Raw genomic sequence first — 15,829 nt, 5'->3', positions numbered from 1 at the left:
CAAAAAGCTGAGACTTTTTGTGCAGCGCTTCTGAAACTTTTGGGTCTCAGGACCCCTTTACACACTGTTTAAAAAGACTGAGGATGCCAAAGTGCTTTTGTGTATGTGAGTTAAAGCTACCAATACTTACCGTTAGAAACTGAAACTCAGATGAATTTATTGAAAAAGTACTGATAATTAAACCCATTACATGTCAACACAAATAACATATTTTAATGAAAAAAGGACAAAATTTTCTAAAACTAAATTAGGGACAAGAGTGACACTGTTAATGTCTGGCTTAATAGAGGACGGCTGGATTCTCAAATTTGCTTCTCTTTAATTTGATAAGATATCACATAACAGATTGCCTCTGGAAAACTCCATTCACGAGAAAAGGGGAGGGAAAAGGCAAATAGCATATTAAAGTTTAAGAGCATATTAAAGTTTCCTGTGGTCCCGTAGACCACAGGAAAGGGTCTTGGGGGAACCCAACGGAACACAGTTTGAGGGCCACTGCAGTAAGCTGAGGAACAGAGGACCTGACCAGTAGAGACAAGACCATCATTTCATACCACCCCCTACACACTGGCGTCTGTCACCATTGCCCTCACCTCTCTGCGCAAAAAAACTGTTTTAAAACCTAAACCAGTTTCCACTGTTGGACAAACAATGAAAGCCTATAGTGTCACCATATTCCCATTGAACAACAACAAAAATAACAATAACATTTTCCACTTCTTAGGCGCTGTATACATACATTTGTGCGTGTCACAAGTCACTTCAGTCGTGTCTGACTTTCTGTGACCCGTGGACTGTAGCCCGCCAGGCTCCTCTGTCCATAGGATTCTCCAGGCAAGGATACTGGAGGGGGTTGCCATGCCCTCGTGCTTATATGTGTGTCTCATACATAATAACGTATCATTGTCACCAATTTGCAAATACAGACTTGAAGTTAGGGAGGTTACGTTAGCGACCATGGTCACCCATCAAGTTAAGTAGCACACCTACAAACTAAACTCAGGTCTCAAACTCCAAAGGCAGATCTTAGCCATTTTATACTAATAATTATGTTAGTGCATAGACTACAGAGATTTTTGAACATCCAGGTGTAGAGATGGTTCATAAATATAATGAAAATAGCTAAGACCCAACTGAAGCAGGAATTATAAACAAGGAGTTCATTAAAAATACATGTCACATGCAAAGAATCTGATATATCATGTTGACTCCATGAAATGTTACTCCACCAAATAAATGTTTAATATGAAACAGGCCACGATTCCTTCTGCATTTATTTATGCATTCATTCAATGAACATTTAATGAGACCCAACTATGCTCCTTAATTGTCAGCAGCGTTACTTGTCTGGTTGTCCTGGACTGAACTCCTTCTGTATATATGCTCATGGTCAAGAAGGTTTATTAAAATCATTTGTCCAAGAAAAAGCCAGAAAAATAACAAAGCAAGGTTAACCATTTAATTTTTTTTTAAAGTATATGTATGATTTACAAGTTAAACTGTTGGTTTAAAATTATTACTAGAAAAAACTAAGATCCCCGAACTATCCACCAACAAAGGAAAAATTAAATAAAGTATGATATATTCACACTACAGAATATTAATTATCAATTATGAAGGATGGAGAAAAGTTATATTCTCTCATATGGAATGATGTCCAAGATAAATAGTCAAATATCATAAAAACAAGATAACAAGAAGATGATTCCCTTTCAGTTATTTTTTAAAATACACAGGCATAGATATATTTGGGTTATCTACTAAATCGTAAAGACTGATAAATCAGAAATAAGCTGGAGTAAGAGTTTGAAGCATACAATTCTTTTGTAATGTTAAATTCAGCAATTAAATGAAAAAAAAAATGCCCCCCAAAATCTAAGTATTAAAATTCAATGATGTGAAAGTCAAACATATATCATGACCACCTCTGCTTTGCACAGTAGTAGCTGAAAAGCCATTTAATCGGTCCTTTCTCCTAAAGACTCAAGTCTTAACAGAATAATTATGTCTTAATTCATTTTTGAAAAGTACAAGGAAGCTCAGTCAGATTAAAATAAGTCATCAAATCTTAAATACCGGATTCAAGAATCCCTAACTGAGATAATTCCTATGTGATGCCTTAGTGAATCCAAAATAGACCATTGCCTGATTCACTCACAAAAGAAGCCTGGTCACATGTAGAAGGGAAAATAAAAAAGTATAACAGAAAAAGGACAATAATTAAACCCTGCTCTTCTCGGATATAAAGAATTGCGTCTTTCAGTGATCACAGCCATGCTTCAAAGTCAGAGATAAAAGCAACCGTGTGATTTAAGCAATTGATTCTTAAAGACATGATTCAAAGGTAGAAGAAAAATTTCAAAAGTGGAAAGAATATAACAGCATCTCTCTGAACTATATTTTAAACGCATCCTTTCTGGTACACTTCTTTCTCCTAAGGTTCTTCTATAATACATTAGGAAAACAAAGTAGTCATTTTTTTAAACACAGACATCTCTCTTTTTTCAGAGCATGAATATGAAATATTTCTATTTTATAGCCATCAAAGCACTTCCATCTTGTTTTTTCTCAAAAGAGCTTTTAATAAGAAGCTTTTACTGATATGAAGGCATCATATATGTAATGATACATAATAGAGGTCCCTAAGTATATAGGACCCCCAAACAATTTACAGCAAAATTATATATTTAAGCAAGGTTTGATTCCTACCCAGCTTAATTTTGTCACAGTTGTGATTATTTGTCCTTAAGTGACTCCATAAGAATGCTTTCTTTTTATTAGTATTATTTTTATACATGCTCTCTGAAAATGCTGCTTATTACTATTTCACAAAGAGTAAATCTGTGATTTCCCTTTCATTTTTCAGCTTTTTTATTAAGCAAAAAATAAGGTAATAGAGAATCATTTCATCTCTTCCTCCAGCTTAATATTTTTGAAGTAATAAAAATAACCCTGTAAAACATCTGGAACATTCCCTCATGGAGGGGCAGGGTTTGTACTAGGGGAGAGGGAGATATGTGTGAGGTGGATTTCTTTTTTTCCTTTCTCCGACTAACTAGAACAGTTACTTATTCTCTGCACCCCATCACTAGGCAAGTTCAAACTGCTGCTAATGCCAGCCAGACATTCTCCTGCAGGAGACAAATGAGTGGCTTCCACTCTTTTTTTGTCCTGCTGAGACTGAGTCAAATCATTTCAGAAAATGTTATTCTAGGGGAGGGTGAACTTGCAGCTGCCGCAGAGGGCAAGCCCGCCATCGCCCTGCCACTCTTGACACTTTTGACGGGGCTCCTAGCCTTCCGTCTGCATTTGCATGTACTGCTTGGAGCTAAGAACTCCAAGAGGAAGTGTCCTTCTGTCTTCAAGGTCCCTGGAGGATTCTGGCAGATGATCAGGGTTAGATTCAAACAACAGCATACCCCAGGCCCCCACCCGCCCTGGCCATTTTTGCCCAGGGATCTTTTGTCAAACATTTAAGATCTTAATCAATCTTCACTCTGACCTCTCAGACCCCAAGGAAGATGGATGAGGAAGTAGGTGACCTTTCACCTGTCCTTCTATTTGTCCTGCCACAGAAGACCCATTGAAAAGACAACTGGGGAGGGATCTGCTGCCAGAGTTCTGAAGACTTGCCCATTCTCTTTTATATCCTTTCTTAAGCTCCCTTTACACCCTGGTCTTTCTTGTTCCGCTCCCAAATCACTTTTCTTTCACTCAAAGGAAAAGTTCTCTTTCCTATAGCAGAGGGGAAAAAAAAAAATAGACACTCTCCAAATATCATTTTCAAATGATCCTTACTCTTTGTTAGGGCAAAGGCAATGCTTCCTATCTTTGTCCTTGACTTCTAAGAGTGGCTCAAAGATGGACTTCCCTTTTACCATTTCAACCCAACACCCTTAAAAGTCAACAGCTATGACCTTGATAAGAGTGATAAAAGAAGCTAGCATTAACATCAGTTTAATGCTTTATGACCTAAACAGTGATTTTTTTTTTTTTTTTTTTTTACCAATTTTACATCACTGTGTCCTCTAAGTCTCTAAGCTAAGTACAATTATTATCAACCCATTTTATAGATTAACCAACAGGCACAGAGGGTTTAAGAAACATGCTCAAGGTCGTGCAGTTAAGTGACCAAACTGAGACATATTTCCTTGTGAGGATGTTTTTCAGCTCTACCTAGATAATCATGATACCCCAGGAATGATGGTATATGCCCAAGTGCATGTGTGTGAAGTCGTTTCACTCGTGTCCAACTCTTTGAGACCCCATGGACTGTAGTTCTCCAGGTTCCTCTGTCCGTGGGATTCTCCAGGCAAGAACACTGGAGTGTGTTGCCATTTCCTTCTCCAGGGGAACTTTCCAACCCAGGCATTGAACCCGCGTCTCTTATGTATCCTGCATTGGCAGGCAGGTTCTTTACCACTAGCACCACCTGGGAAGCCAAATGGTGGCACAGATGGAAGCAACCACTTCTTATTACTCTTAAGATGTTTACAGACTTGAGTTATCTCTTTTAAAAAAATCTCACTCAAGTTTGGGATTTAAGAATTCTTGTGATTCAAGTTTTTTCTTCCTCCCTAAATTCATCAGAGATTCTTACCTGGTAGTGTTTAAAAACAACCAGTGCAAGGTTTTGTGCAAAAAGTGTCTTCTTGAAAGATTTAATTTTTCTACAAGTAGCAAAGAAAATACATGGGTAGCACGAGTGAGTGCAGATTCTCAACAATAGCTTAATCAAACTTCCACTTCCATTACATATCTAGTCTTGTGTTTGGAACAGTTTGCTCAGAAATGGACTGAACCTAAGCCATGCAGCCTCAACCTTTCTATCAATCACGTGATGATGAACTGTATTCCTAAGATTATTTCCATAAAGTCATCCACTACCATGTTCAATTGCCTTTACATTCACTCCCCCCTCCATCTTTTTCTCTTTTCCTTCTAATTCGGGTTGTAAAAATGTCAAGGAGTTTCACAGTGCAGCAATGTATGAGTTACTGGGCTGTGTGACAATTGGAAATCAATGACATTAGATACAGAGAGATGTACTAATGCAAGAAACATGAACATCTGAGCAAGAAATGGAAGACAATATGTTTTTTAAGAAACATATATGTAAGAATCTTGACATGTTAAGATGTGCAAGTCTTGTCTTAAAAAAATAAAAAAGGAAGAACAATTTACTCTAAGATGCAAAGCAGTATTATTACCCTATTCATTTCATAGGGTACATTCACTTCATACCCTACTCTTCCTACTTTGATGATTATAATTTAGGTGCCAACAATGCACTCATATTTTTCTAATATTAACACTGGAATATACTTCAGGGTATATTGGTACCTGTACCAATATATTGGTATACAATATACCAATATTGGTATACAATATAACAATTGTATACCAATATTGGTATATAATATTGGTGGCTGTACCATTTGATACAGCTTACCTAGTAGTTGCTAAGCAAGAAATTAATCTTTGTTAAAAAAAAAAACCTTGAAATTCAAACATGTAAATTTTCAACTTTACCTTTTGACTCAAGATCAACAGAAAAGGTTGCCAGTCTTTATCCTACTTTATATTTTCAATGCATTTAACAGACACTCATTGTTAGCTACTTCTAGAAATAACTACAGCACATCAAGAAGAACACTTATGATCTCTGACAGGAGAAATATATAACTCTATGACACCTCTATAACTCTATGAAATATGTAACTCTATAACTCTATAACACTCTAAATGCAACTTTCTTTAGGTTATAACTGTTGATTTCCAATTGGTCAAGTGGATTGCTCTATAGTCAATCCCACCCTGTCATTAAAATGGTTGAAATGCCAGACAAATTGTTTGGCAGTCAGTTATTTCGGGCTCTTTAATCACCAAATCAGATGAACCAGGCGGTAGTGTAGTCTCCAGCACAACAATCACCCTGAGAAAAGACTAATCTGACCTGTTCCAGAGATGGGACCCAGGGTTACATGCTTTAGTAGTAACCGTAATAAGACTGGTGGCAGCAGACTACTGATAACCACTGAAGATAAATACCAAGCAAAATACAAGTCTTGAGATAACTGATTTTTGTAAGCCTTAATTCACACGTGGTATGAGCAATCCATATAAATATGGAATACTCCTAGCCTTTACTCAAAAACAAAGCTACTATAAGAAGTCTGCAAACTCTCCCCAAAAGGGGAAATACGGGAAGAGGGAATTGCAGACAGGGTTAAATGAGAGGAAAAAAAGTCACCTTAGTAATATGATAATAGTCATTAATGTGACCAAAAAAAGAAAACAAACAAACCTGGATTTCTTCAAAAACTCAATAATCAAAATGGATCACAATTTACTACTGCCTCTGACCAAAGATCCAATAAGAAGACTCTTACTAGCTCTTTATCACCTCTTCAGGGAAATCAAGAAGTCTTTCATCAAGATTCAGTTCACTTGGAGACCCCATCAATGGGAGCTCAATGGAATAGAAGGTGCGTGAAACCCTGTCACTCCACTTGGCTGACCCATGTCTACACTGCTCCACAGGGCCGGAAAAACTGGGCTTTCCTCACACAGTTTGATTTTAATCAGCAGGAGGAAACTGGAACAACAAACCCTAATTTGACATTGAAATTATTCACGGACATATCCACAGGAGGAGAGATGTTTACCGACAGGAGAACCAGGGTTCGAAAATGTGTGGATCCTCTTGAAGCAAGGATCAATCAGGGCCCTTTCTTCAGCTTGTTCATTTACATTTCAGAGGGCACATCAAGCCGGTTCACATCTAAGTGCCTGTTAGCAAATGTGTTTGGCCTTCTGCTGATTACAGCAGCATCATTTATTTTGTCAGTATTAGAATCGTCTTAGCTTTGCCACCTGGAGCTGTAGCACTTACTCATTAGACCCCTCTGTCCCACCACATCCCACAGGGGCTGCTAATTACTGGCTTTACTCCATTTAGCCTCATCTCTGATTTAATTACGTGCACTAAGCCCTAATGAAAAGTACAATATGGCTCTCCTTACCTTGGCATTCTCCATTCCGCTCTTCATGCCCGGCATTGCATAGGCAGTTGCCAATGGGTACCAGCCATTCACCATCTGCCCCGCAGTACATTTTTGGCACATCCTTCTCTTCTGAGTTGTTGACACAGGAGCCTCGAACTTCCACCAGGGAAGAAGTATCAGCGCCTGTGACGGTGTCCGGAAACTGGGCCAGATTGCGAACGGTGAGCGGACACTTCTTGTAGAACACTCTGACCGATACCAAGGCGATGCAGGCCCCCACATCCTGAAAAGCCAGATAGAACCCCTTTTTGCTCAACGGGCCCACATCCCGGATCTCCGTGTTTAGCTTCATGATTCGGTCGCCAATGTCTACTTGGGTGAAGCTCTCGTCGGCTGCGATGGTGTCAATTTTGGCAAACTGGCTCTCTCGGATAAAACGCTCTTTGTCGTTGTCTGATTCATAGTAGTACAGGTTAAACGTCTCCTTGCAAGTGCCCATGACACCCGGAAGACTGTTGCAGTCCCTCAAGGTGAACTTGATCTCGATGTACACCCTCTGAGCCCCTTCTCGGGTGATCCAATCAGTTCGCAGCCAGTTATTCTGGCTGGGCTCCATCACGTTGCAGACTTGGTAGGTTCGGATTGGTGTGTTTTTTTCATCCATAATACTCACTTCCTCCCACTGCGAAGAGCCAAAGGAAATGCATCAATTGCAAACATTTCATCATATAGTGATTTATCAGTTCTGTTTCCCCCTCATAGGACAGTGATGATTTTTGTTTCAATAAGAAAGAAAACTACCCAGCACCAATTCCTCATCAAGATGGTACTATATTGGGGAGCTATTTTCTTTTCATTGTTTCACTCTTTTGCCTAAAATTCCAGAGGTATTACTGGATTGATTGCTTCTGAGTTCTCAGGCAGTTCCTGGTGGTGGTCTAACAACCTCAAATTCACCTATTACAACAGCTGCAATTTCAAGTGGCAACAGTTCAAATTTACTCATAAATGAAAAACTAGGGCTGTGTATTGTTCCAACAAGGAGTAGAGACCTGCAGATTAAGAGCAGGAAGAGCAGAGTTTGCCAAAGGAAGACAATTATCAGTTAATTAGTGGTGCTCCCGTCAGAACTTTGCTCTCTAATACCTAAAAAAAAAAGGCAGTCGATTTTGTTTTTTCTTTTCTTTTTGGCATTGTCATTACTCTTTAAAGGGGTAAAGAAAATCTCACTATTCTGGTTTCGGTAATCCTGGAAAGATAGAGAGTAACCTTTATGGTTGGATTTCTCAAATACACTGTCATTTAAAATGGTAGGACACTTTTCAAGAGCATGTATTCAGTCCAAAAAGTTTGTATACTGTTCTTATTTTTAAAACAAAGCCACATTAAGTAAACATGAATGTACATATGCATTGTTTCTAAATAGTCTGTGGATATTGAGAAAAAAGAATAGTAAGTCGTATTTATGATGGAAAGCCCAAGAAAATTAAACGATGGTAGGGTTTTCTTTGAATCTACTTTGTAACATAAAGATTCTCACGGTGGGATAATCTAAGTTCAGCAAAATTCACTGTGACTAGCATTCTAGTTTCATTTTCACTGTGCTTTTAAAACAATCCTAAAAGCAGCAAGATAATTTGGGGGCTCCTACCAGGCTAGTAGGCAGCCTCCAATTCTTCATTAACATCTACAGTAATGGCTTTATATAGAGCTGGTATAAATCAGCTTAAATATCTAACACATGAATATAATTAGAAGAAAAAAAGATAGTTTAAAAAAATCATATTCTATAATAGCTCCACTTAAAGCTCCATTCAATCCAATGAAGTACATAGAATCATAATGTATCTTTTAACAGGTTTCCCATCTGTGCATTGGAAAACTATTAATGGATGGAAATGTTACTATCTGAAGGGCCATAATACATAAAATTCTGCATCCCTTTCATCTGCCACCATTATGAAAGTTGGAACTGAGAGAGATAAGTGCCCTGTGGTGATTAAAATTTATTTTTATCCACTAAGCAATAAATCACCAGTAATTTACTTATTTGGGGAAATTCATGTAAATCCAAAAATAGATCCCAACCTTCAAAAAAACTTACTCAGCATGCTTGTCATCTCAGAACAAGGGAAATATGGAAAAACACATTTATCAATGTAAATGAAAGCATGGAGGGACATCTCACAGTTCATACAGATAATTCAGATCTAATTCAGATTTTCCAGCCAAACTTAATTGTCTAAACACATTGATCAATTCACCAGAACAATGACAAATTTTCCCTTAGTTTTACATTTTACAATCAGTGTCAGAAACTCAATATTCTCCTTTAAATGAATACTGCTAAGAAATTAGGTTTTTGCTACAATGTTGCCATCAGGAGTCATCACTTTCCATTATTTTCATGTTCTGCTTAGCTGTTCTAATGGAAAAATGAAACCATAACTCATTTTTGACCTGGTGGTATTGTCAAATAGGTTTCTTTGTAAGATAACAATAACAACAAACAAATGTATGTCATTATTGTTCAAAATTATAATTTCAAATTTCCAACCAAGGTGTGAACTGTTCTAAGGATAAGTAGAGATTTCAGAATAAACAAACAAACAAAAAACCTCAAATATGCTTTTACACTAAAGAAAGAACTTTTTAAAGCCAATCCATCTCCTACTTGGTAGATATCCAATTTATCCCTTCATTCTAAGTCTGAAAATGTCTTCTTTATTACAAAAGCTAGAAATTAATTAAACTTTATAATTTGGCACATAATTTTTCAAAGGCTACTATATATTTTAGAAGGACTAATTTTCTTACAGACAAGTTCATTTCTTACCTTTCATATACTTAACATATTACACATACATGGCATTTCAGGAAAGGGATAGAGAACATTCTCTATTCAGAAGTCCACATTCTGCCCATAAAAAGTTCTGAGTTGTGTATAATCAGCTATGCACAGTATTTTTTTTTTTTTAAGGGACATCAAGACAACCAAAAGAAGCTTTGTGTCTAGAAAAAGTGCTCAGATGGTCTTTCAACAGTTCTCAGGAGTTAGGGTGTGGGGAAGGAGATGTCTGTGGCATATTAAATTGCAATAAAAGCTTTCCAGAAACAAGATAGACCATGAACTATACTCAAAAAATGTGCTACTCCTTGCGTTTAAATAGGTCACATGTACATTGAGTGTAACAGGTCAGGTCCAAAATCATGCTAGATATGTCCTCTCTTTAAACTTGGGAACAATCACTAAGAAAAATAAAGCTCATTATATTTTTTAATGCAAGTACTGATACCTTTATTCTCAGTTTTGCCAGCAGTTCTAACACTTTCAACCTACAGAGCAATACCGCTGGTGTAGCATGGGAAAGCCTCCTTGAATCACTGACCTTTCCAGGGTATAGGATTAACAAGAGTCTGACTCTCACAAGATAAAGCTGTACCTTTCTTCGCATTCAAAGGATGAGGGCAATTGCCTGCAATCAGCGGTGAATACAGCCTGTCTACACTGCCAGAGACCTGCCAATCACTCTCCCTCCCATTTGAAAAAAAAATGGTTTTGAGGGCAGACTAGAATTTTTCAGCAGAGACCAAACCAACTGCAGTCAAGTTCAGGCTGAAAAATAGGAAGGCAGGGCAATCTCCATTTTATTTCAAATGGATGACAAGACTGGCTTTGGAAAAAACCAGCCTAAAATTCTCCTTTTTCATGTCCGCTTTCTTGTCTTGTTTGTGACACCTATCTTCATAAGTTTCTATGAATCTTTGTTTTTTTTTCAATCCTTTATTGTTTATTCAATGGCCAGGTGTGAAGTGCCACACTGTGTGTGGCATTACAATTTTTGCCTGATAAGGACTCCTAATCTTTCACCCCCCATTGCTTCTAATCAAATGACTGAGTCATAGACTGTCAAGCATGTAAAGGTAGGATGATATGCTTAATTTTTAAAACATTTGAGAGTTATTTCAATTTGGCAGAAGCCAGAGTTACACACTGTACTGATTTCTTTCCAAAGCTGATTCATTCTGACCCGTTATTAAGGTGTTGGGGACAGGGGGATAGGGTAGGAGAATGTGGCTATCAACCTAATTCCATTCTCAGAATCTTCTGATATAGGCAGTGATGGCAAATTCAAGAAGAAATGAACAGTGATGCACTCTCTCATACTTTAAGAATCCAGTCTCCCTGAACCCCAAAGATCCAAGACTCCAAATACTTTAACTGTCACATTTAGTACCAACAATGCACAAACATGGGGCTTTTTTTGTTCTTTCTGCACAGACGTTGCCCCTGGTGTGACACCTATGCAGGTTCATAAGGCTTTCTCTCAGCGTGCAAGTGAACAGCAGCTGATTTAAGGTCCTCAGAGCAAGTTACAGAGCCCCCCACTGCTCACACACAGAACTAAACCTGCTTCTGGTACAATTGGAAATGTTTTCTCTCTGGTATCTTTATTTATTCATTTTCCTCATCTGGAACAGAACAATTGCTCTGAAATTAACCCTGTCAGGATTTCATGGCTATCACAGGAATAGGCATAAATTCTAATTTGGTCCCCAGATCATATTTCTTGTTGGTGTTTTAGTTTTAAATGGGCATCTAAGGCGATGCCTCCACCAGTCTCCTAGTTTTGAAACCCCTTTCTGCCCTTTTGGATTCCAGTTCTGCCATGACAGAGCTATCCAAAGGGAGTATAGGATTTCTCCAACAAAGCGTAATTCACTTCATAGGCCGTGGTGGAAATCTGACCCCCTGGCCACAATCAACAAGAATCAAGCCATTAGGACTCTCGGAAAGTTGCTAATCACTCCTTTTCACCCTGTGGATCAGAGAGCAATTTGAAAAACTTACCCCTCCTTCCAGAGGGCTGGCTATCCACCCAAGTTCTCCCTGAACAGATCTGGAATCCAATAAGGTAACTGCAAAAAAAAAAAGAAAGAAAGAAAACCAAAGAAAAATAGATTAATTTCCAATTGCAAAAAGCCAATACTACAAAAAACCATTTCCCTGAGCGTTTCCATATGTGCCGAGGGTGTGCATATCCAGCTCTGATCAAAACCTAAACTCGGTCTCACTTATGTAAATAATCATTACTCACTTGATCTTCTCCCCTCTTTAAATCTGCAGGTTCTTATTTATTTAACTTGCTTAGCATTTAAAATTCCATCCTGGGACTCAGCTGATTCATTTTCTAAAAAGGATGAATAGAGAATCTCAAGTACAATTCAAAAAATAAATATATCTATGTAAGGCAGTTACACTCCAGAGCAAAATCTGCATTCATCTCTGTCTGGTATCTACTAGAGTTATTTGTTTTTGCAAGTTTCAGATGACCGCATAACTCATCATCATGGTGACAGAGCCACAAGTGAATTCTCTCAGAAAGTACTCAAAGGGTCATGAAAAGGCTCTCTCTCTTACCATTTTTTTCCCCCCTCCACCACCAAATAAATGGGCTCTGGATGTGGTATCCGCTGTTTTTTCAAATATCAAAGTTTCAGAAGGGAGGGATGGCAGACGTGTGGACTTAGGATGCAAATACACTATAAGTATTCGCTTTCCCAGGTCTTTTTGAGGACAATCGGAGACTACTCCTTTGGCCAGGAGGAAATCACTGGTTTAAATTTGAGATATGGAGGAGGGCTGCAGAAAAGATTTACGGTGCTTGTGCTACACTTATGAGCATGCATCCAAGCTTAGGACGACTGGGAGGTAGACTACACAGCCGTCGCACCCCGCCCAAGCTGAAACAGTCCTAGGCACGGAGGGCATTCAAAAGGACGCCATGAATTCCTGAACTCTCCACATTCTCTTTCCCACCGAGAGCTGCAGGCCTGGGGTCGAAAGGCCCATCTCAAAGAAACCACTGGGTTATTAATTTGATCAGCGAAGCTAGCTCTTTGGTCTGGGGGAGGGGTGGGAATGCGAACCCTTCATTCTTGCTCCAGCGCACCCCAACTCTGTCTTGCCCCCCGGCTCCTGAATTCTGCCCACCTCCCCATTCATTTCACCCCGACGTCAAAGTAGTTAAACCGAGCCTCTTTCTCCTGATTTTCCCGAGAAGTCTGAATTCCTAGGGTCTCTTAATTATTTTAAAATGTAGAGTTTCCCTGGGTTGCTCCAGCCCGGAGCTGCGCCCCCCTCCTTTCTCCCCTCTCGGTCCCTAGAGAAAAGCCCGCTACATCCATTTGGATTTATGTAAGGTGGATTAGGGACACAAAGGGAACAATAAGACCCAATTTACAAAAAAAGAGAGGGAGTAGAAAGGGAGGGTAAAAGGGAGAAAAGAAAACGTGATGGGAATAAAAAGCAACAAAATGAATTAATTTTTAAGGGGGAGGAGGGGTCGGCGAGGGGGTGACCCCCCCCCCCCGTACTTTCGACAGCAGCCTACAGCTCCATCAGCGCCTTTTTTGTCTAGGGTTCCCAAGTTTTCCTTCCAAAAGAAAAAGCAAGGGGGGAAAAAAATCTCTGCGTTTGGTGCAGAAAGGTCTTGAGGGACGTCCTAACAAGAGTGCGAAGTAGTCAGGAGAACGCGGGATCCAGGATTCGGCTCAGAGGAATGACTCTGGGGACCAAGGGGGCAGGAGCGACCGAGACGGCCCTTCTGAACGAGGGAGGAGACCCGGAGGGTGAGCGAGCGCCCCTTTCTTCCCAAGCCGAGCCGTGTCTGCCGGCAGGTGTGTGAATCTCTGGGAGCCTCCGTCTGGCGAGCTCTGGGTACCGGCTGCCCAGCCAAAGCTAAGTTGGTTTTTGGCTCCCTCCTTCGGAATAGGGAAAACGATAGATCGTACGGGAATGGATGGATGGATCCTGGAGAGACAGACTGACGGATGGACGGATGGACTGATGGGTGGATGCAGGAGGGTGGGGAGGTGGAGGAGTAGACGAGACGGATGCGCGCAGGCTCGAGTGCGAGCATCGCCAGAACACACGCGCGCCCAATCGGGGCACTCGAGCACAGGCACACAATTGTCCGCGTCCAAGCGGGCACCCGCGCACCCACATCCACGCATATGCGCCCGCGCGCAAACACACACGCGCACGCAACTCGCCTTTCTCTGAGATCATTGGAAACTAAATGATCAACCCCCACCTCCACGACACAGGCACACACACAGCCATCCCAGCACGTCCAAACCGACGCGCAGAAAACTGAGCACCGCACGGAACCAGTCGGTCCCTCGCGTTCCCTCCAAACTAACAGTTTGGAGGCCAAAATCTAAAACTCGAGTACATTCAACTTGCCAGCGGGTTCCCCAGGTCTAGAGGTGACATAAGTAGCTTGGGGCCCCCTAGGCCGACAATCACATCCCCAGGGCGCGGGGCCCCAGTGGGAGAAAGGTGTTTAACGCCGGGTGCTAGAAATCAGGTCACCGGCGCCTGGCGAGCGGGCGCCACGACCGCTGTGCGGCGGAGGCTCGGGAGCGGGGTCCCAGGAAGCGCAGGGCTTGGGAAACTTTGCAGAAACCAGAGCCCGCAAGGCTTTCGCAAGAACCCGAGAACACCACGATACCCTCAAGGAGCTGCAGGCTTCCGTTCCCCCTCGACCTGAGCGGAGTTGGGAAGTGGTAGAAGGAATAGGTCCACACATTTTATTTATTTATTTATTTTTTTATCTTGGCGTTGTCTCCTGTGCGTCCCCTCGGGGCGCATCCACGGGCTGCCCTCGCCTGTGGATGCCGATAAACTTCGTCCTTTCGCTACAAACTTGGGCAACCCCTTCACACGCACGGGTCACCGCCCCGCAGCAGGCTGCCCGGCCGCTCCCCGCAGTCCCTTCGCTGTTCCCCCTCGCTCCAGCTCCCTTCTCCGGAGTCAGGGCGCACCGCTCGCTCCGGGATACCCCCCCGCACCCTCCGGCCTCGCACTCCCGGGGACCATTCAACCGCCGATCGTCGCTTCTCTGTCCCAAACCGCAGAAAGGTCGCCCCGCTCTTACCTTCATTCGCGGGATACACCCTGGAACCGGTGACAGCGTCGCAAATCCCAAAGAGAAACGAAAAAAGGACGAAATAAAAAATCCCAGCCATGGTTCGCCGATGCCAACGCTGCTCCTGCCGCTTCTATCCCAGTGGAATAAATGCTTAACTTAGGAGTGCGGCAGGCTGAAGACATTGCCAAGGGGGTGGGCCCGGCCCGTGACGTGCGCCCGCCAGTCCGGGGCTCTCGGCCAATGGTAGCGCAGACGGCGCTGCCTGGCCCCGCCCCCGAGGAGCAGAGCCCGTCCCGGAGCCCCGCCCCCTCTGGGCTCGGCTGGGCGTCCAGTCTCCCCGCGATTGAGGGGGAGAGTTTTGCCGCGTCCCTCCCCCGCTGGAGGGAGGCAGCGGGGTCCCCTGGTCACCCCTCAGGGTTCCAGCCCCTGAGCGGCGGAAGAAGCTGAGAGACTCTGAATTGGTTGGGGGGCAAGTCTGAAGAAAGGTTGGGCACCCCGTGTTCCTCCTCGGTGCCCAGATGAAGGAAAACGCTTTTGAGATGAAGGAAAACGCTTTTGTTGCCATTAAAAAAAAGTATCAAGTTGACCTGCATCTCTGTCGTTGCTCTTTTCTGAGGGTTGAAGTGTTCGCGTCCCGCGCGCCCCGACTAGGACTGCACAAGGCACTCCTGTGCGCGGCGCACACACCACCGCCACTCTGCTACCTTGCCCCGTTTCGTGTCTTTGTGGCGCATCTCCATAAGAAATGCTCTTTGGGGAGAGTTTTGGGACTGGATTATTCTTTTTCCCAGGCTCCTAGTTGCCTGGAAAGCTGGACCTAATCAGTCCCCAACGTCGAGTGCAGCGCTCGGCCACAAGGAGGGCTCTGTCCCTGTCTCCGGGGGC

The 15,829-nt window shown here is 42.0% G+C and overlaps 1 protein-coding gene across 2 annotated transcripts in view; it reads right to left on the bottom strand.

Moving 5' to 3' along the window:
• EPHA4 (EPH receptor A4) overlaps window positions 1–15,087 on the bottom strand; it is a 157,058-nt gene extending 141,971 nt beyond the window's left edge. For both annotated transcript variants that reach the window (XM_061148647.1, XM_061148648.1), the window contains exons 1-3: window positions 14,951–15,087; window positions 11,860–11,927; window positions 7,026–7,689 (exon numbers count right to left, since the gene is read on the bottom strand). In XM_061148647.1, the coding sequence (XP_061004630.1) occupies window positions 7,026–7,689; window positions 11,860–11,927; window positions 14,951–15,041 (823 nt within the window). In that variant the 5' untranslated portion in view covers window positions 15,042–15,087. The remainder of the gene's footprint in view (window positions 1–7,025; window positions 7,690–11,859; window positions 11,928–14,950) is intronic.
• Window positions 15,088–15,829: the final 742 nt, after the last annotated feature.

The sequence above is a fragment of the Dama dama genome, chromosome 8 (assembly GCF_033118175.1).
Source record: "Dama dama isolate Ldn47 chromosome 8, ASM3311817v1, whole genome shotgun sequence".
NCBI lineage: Eukaryota > Metazoa > Chordata > Mammalia > Artiodactyla > Cervidae > Dama > Dama dama.
Note: the sequence above shows the minus strand (reverse complement) of the source record. Positions and strands in the feature narration are given on the sequence as shown.